Here is a 9,651-nt window from a genome sequence, read left to right on the forward strand (position 1 = left end):
GTGCATTGAAGCAGAAAAGCTCAGGGGAAAAAAATGAGTGTTCACGAGAGTGGTGTGCATATCTACTCCCATCCATACACAGAGAAGAAAAAAGGTGATTAGAGAAAAATGTTAAGAAATTTCAGGGGGCTGGAGAGATGGCTCAGTGGTTAAGAGCACTGGCTGTTCTTGCAGAGGACCTGAGTTTGGTTCCCAGCACCCACAGTTCCAGGGGACCCAATGCCCTCTTCTGACCTCCACAGGCATTGCACAGCATGAGTGCATTTACATACATGAAGGCAATACACTCACATACATAAAATAAATACTTTTTAAAAATTATAAATTGGGGGCTAGAGAGATAGCTCAGCGATTAAGAACACTGGTGTTCTTGTAGAAGACCCGGGTTCTAATCCCAGCACCCACATGGCAGCTAACAACTGTCTGTAACTACAGTTCCAGGGGATCCAACAGTCTCTTCTGTCCTCCATGGGCATTGCATGACATGGGTGTACTTACCTACATGCAGGCAATACACATGTACATATAAAATAAAAATAATATTTTTAATTATAAATCTAGGTACATTCAGAAGCCTGTTTCTTATACTTTTCTCGCACCCTTTCTGTATGCTTAAAATTACTTCAAAATAATAAGCTCCCAAAACTATACTGCATCCCAGTGACAAGCTCTGGGATAATGTGCTACAAAACTAAAAAGCAGTTCTAACAAAAATTAACACATAAAGGAGTATATAAAGTGTTTGAACAAACTGTGTAATGCAATGAGTTTTTAAAAAATGATTTTATACACGCTTGTGAATATTAATAACCTAAGAGGCAACATAGACTGTATTTGTACACTCCTGAAATTTTGTATTTTTTTTTCTCAGAGAAAAATGCACCTTTTTTCGGTTTACATAAAAAAACTTTGTCTATTGCATTCTGATATCAGAAACAAGATCTGGGAGCAGTCCCCTCAGCTTCCTGAGGCATCACGGAAAGAAAATTTGTATTTTTAGGTTGACCTCAAACCTTGGAGAGTGAGTTGGGGTGAAGCAGTCTTTCCATGGGGCAAAGTGGGCATCACTTTGTTTCACGGAATGAAACACACAACTGAACTGATTTCACTTCCTATAATTTCCCCAAGCTCATTTCTATAAGAATAAGGAACATAAAACCTCATCATAGCCAATACCAACCCCACTTCTGTCCCTACTGTCACAAGGGAATAATTTTACCCCACGAAAATGTATGCACGATCTCTAAGTAGAAAAATCACTAAAACAAAATGTTTGTACCCTTCAGGAGGGATGATACTACCTAAGACGACAAGAAAGAACAGAAAGCCAGCACAAAGTGGGAAGAATAAAGTGCCCAGCTAGGCTGTATATGGTGGCACACACATCTGATCCTGGCACTCAGAAGGAAAAAGCAGGAGGATCATGAGTTCAAGGCCAGCCTGGACGGCTTAGCAAGATCCTGCCTCCAAGAAGGAGGAAGAGGAGGAAGAGAAGAGGAGGAGAAGCTGGCTGGTGGAACTACCATTAGAGAAAAAACTTTTAATTTTTCTCATTCCTGGCACCTGGAGGTGCTACCCTAAATAATGCATCCCCTAAGCCTTCCCCTGGCCCGAACTGAGGCCTCACAAAAACCTGCATTAAACTAACAGCACCTGACATTTCTTTCTTTGAATACACTGTAATTGGTCTTCTTCCTGTTCTTTCATAAAATTCTAGTATTGGGATGAAAGGAATTGAGAAGAAAAGTGCCCAAGCCACGATTTTTCTCAACTAAAAGCAGGATCACCAAATACTAAAGCACTCAAGAAGATGCAGCATTTAAGAGCTTTCCAAGGCCCCTGTGTTTGAGGATTAGTGTACCAAGCACTCTAGTGGTATAAGGAGGTCAAGAGTAACACTAGGAAGAGAACAACCATGGAGCCTCAGGGAATTCTAGCACCCAGGAGAAATCGTGGCACAAAGGAAACAGAACATGTCTCTTGGAGGCAGAAAGATGTAGACATCACTTTTCCCTGTGGAAAGTGGGAAAAGCTCCAGAGAGTTGCTATCACCCTCCCAGCCACATGTCTGCAGAAAGCTAGGCACCTCCAGAGGCACTGCCTGCCCTTGCAGATAGCATACTTACGCTTCTCCTGCACATAGAGGTACCCTTCCATGGTGTAGGGACTAATGGTCTTGTGCTCAAGGGGGTTCTCCTTCATCTTCTTCATCAGTGATTCTACTTCCGACCTGGTACCTTCAAAGCGGTTTCTTGTCTAGGATGAAAGAAATTTTACTCAAATCAATCTCTTAATAATTCAGAAGATAAGAGTAACAGAATCTTTAGATCTAAAATGGGATAAGGGGCATTTGATGGTCTAAGAATTGGGCAAATATTCACTTGCAAGAAATACACTTTGGCCTTACAGTCCCATATCTGAATGGCTCTCAAACTCTAGCGACCATCAACATCACCTAGGGAACTTGTAGAATATGCAAATACCTAGTCTAACTCCTAGAGATTAACTGACACTCTTGGGGCCAGGAGAGGGCATCTTAAATAAGCATCCCATAATAGTCTGACTTAGATGGTCCAGTACCAGCACACCTTTGAGACCAAAGTCTTCACTTCTCCAGTTGCAGGAAATGTGGCTTGCTGATGGCTCACAGACGACTCCCTCCTCAAAGGGTAGCTGCTGCTCTCTAGGTCACTCTGTTACCCAGGGCAGGCTGCAACCCTTGGCTTCTATCCAGGCCCACAAAGAGTCCCTATGGCATAGCCCAAAGCCTCTCACTGCATTCTACATCATGGCCTCTCTCATGGGTGCCGAGTAAACATGCTACATGTGAACCTTCATTGCAAAGGTTGACTTCAGAAAAACCCATCATGGGACTGGGAATACAGCTTAGTGGTACATACCTGTCTAGCATGCCTAAGGACCTGGGTTTCATCCCCAGAATGGAAAAAACAAAGAAGTCATGCTTTATGAAAACTTTTCTGGCATAGTCCTCAACTTCCTGTTCTCTAAGGCAACACAGAGCCACATAAGCTCCAGACTTCTGAAGGCAATGCAGCACAATCCATGCAGAAACACCTGGGTCTACTTCCTATCCAAGAGTACCCTGAGACTCACAGTCAATCCTAATGTGAAGGGACAGCTTGCCCCCACTGATTCAAAACCCAAATACCATAAAGGAATCTATACACCAAAAGGCCCTGTGTTTAAACCAAAGAGGAGACTGAGTGCAGACTGTACTGACTTCCTGTCAACCTTGCTAAGAGTGAGACCAGAGCATACCATTTGAGCTAGAAGCCAGTATGTGCCCCACCTTCCTTGGACACGCATGTATGGCCTCAGGTAGCCAAACAGCTACATGCTTGGAAGGGCAGCTAGGCTGAGCTGGGCTGGACTCAGACTTCCACCACCAAAGGAAATCCTGACACTGGTGCAAAAAATATACATAACCAGCAGCAGCACTTCCGAGAATAGAAATAGTGCTCTGAAATAATGAGAAGGGATGACAGTTTGACCTGGGCTACCAAGTACTTTAGAAAAGGCTGGTCCCTGTTGCCCTCTGAACCCAACAAGAACCCCATCTCACACATCTAGTTACAACCCACAAAGGGAAGCTCTGGAGCAACCATACCCATTTGCTGTTTCTCCTTTTCAGTCACCGTGCCTACTCACATTTTGTATGCTGATGGTTAACTGTGTCTTGAAGTCACCAAAATCCTTGGCCAGTTCATAACCATGGTGATAGAAAGTAAAGAGTCCTTGCAGGAAGGCCAGTAGCTATAAAGAGAGAAGAAAGGCAGAGGTCACAGCCAGCTGAAGAAGGAGCATATATAACATCATGTGAGTTCCCATAGGGAAGCACAGAATAGCAGGTAATAATAATTCACACATATTGAGCACCACCTGCAAGCCAGGCACTGTGCCTTTCCATGCCCTGTCTCACATGATGCTCACAAACACCTAGGATCTATGTGCCACTGATACCCCATCTTAATAATGAGGAAGCACATTCAAAGACATTAAGTAACTTGTCCCCAAACTCATTAAGTGTCAGCCAGGATTTGAAATCAGGTCTCCGTCAGCACTAACTCAACAGTGTCTAAGAACATCACCTCTTCCAAACTAAAAACCAAGGCTGCACCTCAGCTACCTTCTAGAACATTCATAACATCAGGTTATCATGCACTTGAGCAGGGAGCTAAGGAAGCTGGCATACTCTGAACCTGCAATCTAACAAGCAAAGTTAAATCACAGAAAACCACCCAGAGTAGACTTCGACCAAGGATGATTTCTGTGCTTTTCCTAAATTATGCCACAATAACACTGTGGATTCCTTTATGAAATATCACACACACACACACACACACACACACACACACACACACACACACACACACACACACATCCTCCAACCCCCCCATTTTCAGTTATGCTCGGTTCCTTGACTCTGGTTTAAAACCCTTCAATCTAAAAGGTTTCATTCATCTTGTCTATAGTGAGTAATGAAAACACCTGCTTACCACAATTCTCACAGGAGGCCTTCATGTCCTCAACAACTACCAACAACATTTTCGGGGTATTTCCTCACAGAGCTAACATACAAACCTCCCAACCCTTTCCCAAGTCCTCCCCAGCTTGCCTGGGCTCCAAATTTTGGCATGAAGAAAGGACTATGATAAAAGCTGGAAATGGACTGAGGAGGTGCTATGCCTCCAGGTGGTCCCACCTCAGCTTTGGAAGTCCTCTGGGGCCCACTACCACCTCTTAGCTGGAAACCTATTTCTTTTCTGTTGCATTGTTGTATTCCGCTTCTAAACCCCACAATGTACACATCTATACTTATTTTTATTTTTACCCACTCCCCTATTCTGAGAGGCAGTTCGACTGTGAAGGAATCTTACCCCCTACTCTGCATCTGCTTCTGGCAGAACTAGTCACCACCAAGGTGACTTCAGGGTTAGCCACATGCCCAGTGAGCCTATCAAAGAACTCTCCAACTGGTAACTACTCTGGAAGGAGTGAACATATTCTAAGAAGAGTCACTCTTTTGCTATGGGACTACTGAAACAAAGTTTCTCTAGGAATCTCATGCTGGGAGAAAGAAAAAGTGTTTTTGAAACCTAATGCCAGCCAGAGGACAAATGTGTTTCCTGGGAAGACTGTTCACAGAGTTTTGACAATTTGTCAGATCACCTTGCAGGACAGATTCGAGATGAGACAATTCTGACTGGTATCACACCCTGACCAAGACTGCTGCTACTTACCCTCTATTTAAACCTAAACCTCTTATCAGGACTCCAGAGATGGACTTGGGAAGGGGTGTGCACTAGAATTCTTTATTTGTTCCTTATTCCAATATGACCACACTGAATAAATTTTTTCACCACTACTTTCTCTTTAACTGGCATACAGAGGACAGGTACGCAAATGTACTTGGTAGAGCTACCAGGACCCAGGCTCTGACCCTAACCACTCTAGGAAGTCAAAGAAAACCCAGACTATAATAAAATAGTAGCTTGACCTCCCTCTGTTTCTGTCTTCCACACATATGTCCCTTCGCACAGGAGGTCAGGGAGTAGGCATTGCTGGATCCTCTGACTGCAAAACATCTAGTATACTATACACATATATCCCTGACACAAGTCAGTGAATGAGTATTAAGGTACTAGAGTAACCAAAGCCCAATAATGAGCTCTTTTCTTCAAAGATGACCTTCAAAGAAGCCTCTGGACTTCCTCTATGTAATATAGTTTTCTGAGAGGAAAGCCCATACCCCTTTCCTTCCAGATAGCTCCAGAAATAGAGAAGGTGGTGCTCCTCAGCTGAGCCCAGTCCAGGTATCTATAGTCAAGACTGTTCTTTCTTCTCTCTCCCTCCCTGCAGTGTAAAGAGCAGACCCCACCACTTCTCCAAAGTACTAAGCATCTGCTTCCTAAGAGTGATGCCCATAATAATCAGCTAAATCCTAAAGCTTTGCTTTTATGAGCTCTACTTTCCCTCCACTGAGGGTGATTACATATTCTCAAACAGTTCAAACTAGGCACCAATTGCTGTGGAGGCAGGAGAGGGAGGGTTTTGCTAATATTTATCTTTGGTCTCATTTCTATAGGAAATGATTCCTAACATACTGTTATTTGGGCCCTTCCTTCTTTCCTCATAGCATCTTTTCTTCTCCTCCCCCACACAGGAGACACAAGGACCAAATCTGCCACAAAGATATGCTTCCACTCAAACCATGGAATACCAAGGATTATGGACAAACCACTAAACGTTAGGAGAGAAAAAACTTTCCCCATAGGCTTCAGAGAAACATGGTCCTGCCAACACCCCACTCAGACTTCTATCCAGCAGAACTTTTATGTAAAGCCGCCCCATTGGGAGTACTTTGTTACAGCTGCCTCAGCAAACCAATACAGCTACCAAGAGTCATTATTCTTTTAATAGAGGACAGCAAGCTACAGAGTACGAAAAGGCTGGGCTGGGTAAGCCACACAACTCTTCTCACCCATCTTTAACAGGAAGATAATAAAGTATTAGTCTACAGGGATGTTAAAGGTCAAATCCAATCATCTACGGAATGGCCTTAGCATGCAGTGCTACCAAGAGCTGCTACACAACAATGACAGAATGTGTTCATCAGGACCGGGCAGGAGGAAGGCCAGGACAGAAAGCAGAAGACAAGAAAATAGTGAAGCCTGAAAATGGGACAGAGAATGAGAAAGGAGAAAAGGACACAACACCATAAGTACTGAGGAGGTGAAACTCTGAGGTTGTGGTGCCTGAGAATGTGGAGAAGGCTGAAGAATAACTTCTCAGGAGCACTAAGCAATCCTTAATTATGAAAACCCAGGGCACAGGAGTATCTGCAACTCACATCTCCAGAACATGTTGTTCTAGTTTGCTTCTCTACTCCTGTGATAAAAGACTGACCAAAAACAAATTGGGAAGGGAACAATTTATTTGGCTTACACTTCCACATCATACTCCTTCACTGAGGGAAGCCAAGGCAGGAACCTGGAGGCAGGAGCTGAAGCAGAGACCATGGAGGAATGTTGCTTACTGGCTTGCTCCCCAGGCTTGCTCAGTTACCCTCTTTCTACCAGCCACCCCCACCTGTCCAGGAATGGCACCACCCACAGTGGGCCCTCCTGTATCATTACCAACTAAGAAAATGCTTCACAGATGTGGCCATAGGCCAATTAGATGAAGAAAATTCCTCAACTGAGGGTCCCTTTTCCCAGGTATCTCTAGTTGGTGTCAAGTTGACAAAACTAACCCACACACATGTGGTATCTCAACAAGGTAAAGGCTTCAATAGACATTGGATGGATGGATGGATGGATGGATGGATGGATGGATGGATGGATGGAACAAATGGACAGATGGACAAATGGACAGATGAATGGTTTAGATTACAGAAGTCTGGCTTTTCTTCCTTGGAACTTACTATGTAACCTAGGATGACCACGAACTTTTGATCTTCTTGCCTCCACCTACCAAGTGCTAGGATGACAGGTGTGTGTCACCACATCCAGCTTCTATGAGCTAGGGCATCAAACCCAGAGCCTTATATGCTCTAGGCAAGCACTCGAACAACTGAGCTAAATCCCCAGCCCCTGTGTCTATTTTTTCTAAGGGTCAATAATGCACTGGCACTTCAAGTTACTCCTAAGAAACAAATGAACATGGTCAGTGTGCATGTAGATAAGCCTTTCAAGAAACATGCATGCACAATAACTAACACCCATGTATCCCAGCCATTTAGTTCAACAGGTTCTTGCTAGTTTCATTTCTAACTGTACGCAATCAAATGCTGTTTCACAGAGATTGAGAGCCAAGCCATTCCAGCTCTGTTGCTCACTAGACAGCACCTTAGACAAGGTTGTATCTGGGCGTTTCTATTTCTTCATTTGAAAATAGGGATTAAAAACAGTTCAAACTCTCACAGATGTTATAAAATGTGAATGGTATAATGCAGGTGAAGAACTAAAATGATGGATTTATTTCCTGCTGTCCCTTTGTACAATGTAAACCAGTAGTTCCAGCAGCACTGTGCAGCAGACTCTACTGGAGGCTAACCAAAATGCAAAATAACTGGGCCCAGGCTTAAAAATCTTAGGACTGGGGTAGAGCAGAACAATTTGAATTTCTAATACTTTCATCATTAGCTTTTTCACTGCATGAGTACTACAGTCCCCTCTTATCCACAGGGAATAATAACTAGAAAGAATACAGACCCCACATAGACTATGCTACTACATATATGTACACAATATCTATGATAAAGTTTAATTTGTAAGTAAGGCACGATAGCATTAACAATGATAATAACAGAACAACTATATACTAAACAAAAGGATAATTCATGGCTCAGGCAAGACAGAACACCTCAATATTTCTTAACACTGCTTAGCATTTTAATTGAATGTATTAATTTAAAACTTATAAAATGTCTACTTCTGGAGTTTTCATTTGATATTTTCAGACCACAGTTGACAGTGGATAAATCAAAAAGTAGAAAATGGGGGAACTACTGTGTATTCTGCTGTTCTGACTCCATTTATTTGCCTAAAGACTGGGGAGTTCTCCATTATCTACCCTGAGCTGTCACTGAATGGCTTGCTACCTTGCCACTATCATATCTCACTTCCCCACAAAGGCTGTGAGTTCCTCATACATACAGCCACTGAGATATAAGCATTTTCCATGGTAGTCAGTAAAAACATGCTTTTACATCTACCAAGAGCCTACTTACATTAAAAACAGGCAAGTCCCATTAATATTAGCACTTGATTTATTTGCTCATAAATAAGAATTGCAAATTTTTCCATAGATGTTAATTAGGTTCTGTTCTGAGTACCTTACATGGAGTAACTCAGTCAATCCTCATAGCTTTATAAGGTAGGTGGTATGATTATCCCCATTTTGTAGAGAAATAATGTGCCTCACGAACACACAGCCAGTAAATGATGGGGCTGTGGTTTAAATTCAGACAGTCCCTAACCATACGCTACTGCTGATTAAAGTGAAAAGTCCCTAAGACACTGACATCTTACAGAAGAATACTAGGAAATATGATGGCAAATTGTCAGATCTTTGTAGATTGCACGGGTGTGGGGTGTGTGTGTGCATAATGTGTATGTATATGTGTTGTGTATGTGCATGTTCTTGGTTATGTGTATGTGTGTGCACATGCCTGTGAAAGGCAGAGATCAATGTACGGTATCTTCCTCAGTCACTCTTCACTTTGTTTTTTGATACAGAATCTCTCATTGAACCTAGAACTCCCCATCTGGCTAGGCTGGCTAGCCAATGAGTTCTAGACACCTGTCCCTATGCCCCTCCCCATCCCCATGCCCCTTCCTTTCCCTAGCACCAAGGTTATGCCCAGCTTTTATGTGAGTGCTGGGGATCCAAGCCCAGGCCCTCATACTTATGAGGCAGGCAATTTACCTGAGCCATCTCTCCAGTTCCTATCTTTGCAAATTTCTTTTTTTTTTAAGAAGAATTTTAATTACAGCTTTAACATATTCAGTAACACACTCCAGAGCAAGGATACATCTCTTTCAAAAGTGGTGGTAAATTTTTAGGTTCACACTTGAGTTGATACAGTTATACAATATTGAACTCAGTATAAACCCTGTAAGATATAAA

General features: G+C 42.8%; 1 protein-coding gene across 1 annotated transcript in view; it reads right to left on the minus strand.

Moving 5' to 3' along the window:
* The window catches only part of LOC103743570 (rho GTPase-activating protein 26), a 422,060-nt gene that overhangs the window by 374,358 nt on the left and 38,051 nt on the right, over window positions 1–9,651 (minus strand). The window contains exons 7-8 of the mRNA XM_029569236.1: window positions 3,670–3,774; window positions 2,127–2,256 (exon numbers count right to left, since the gene is read on the minus strand). Coding sequence (XP_029425096.1) covers window positions 2,127–2,256; window positions 3,670–3,774 — 235 coding nt within the window. The remainder of the gene's footprint in view (window positions 1–2,126; window positions 2,257–3,669; window positions 3,775–9,651) is intronic.

Source organism: Nannospalax galili, unplaced genomic scaffold (assembly GCF_000622305.1).
Source record: "Nannospalax galili isolate Female #2095 unplaced genomic scaffold, S.galili_v1.0 scaffold222, whole genome shotgun sequence".
In the NCBI taxonomy this organism is placed as follows: Eukaryota; Metazoa; Chordata; class Mammalia; order Rodentia; family Spalacidae; genus Nannospalax; species Nannospalax galili.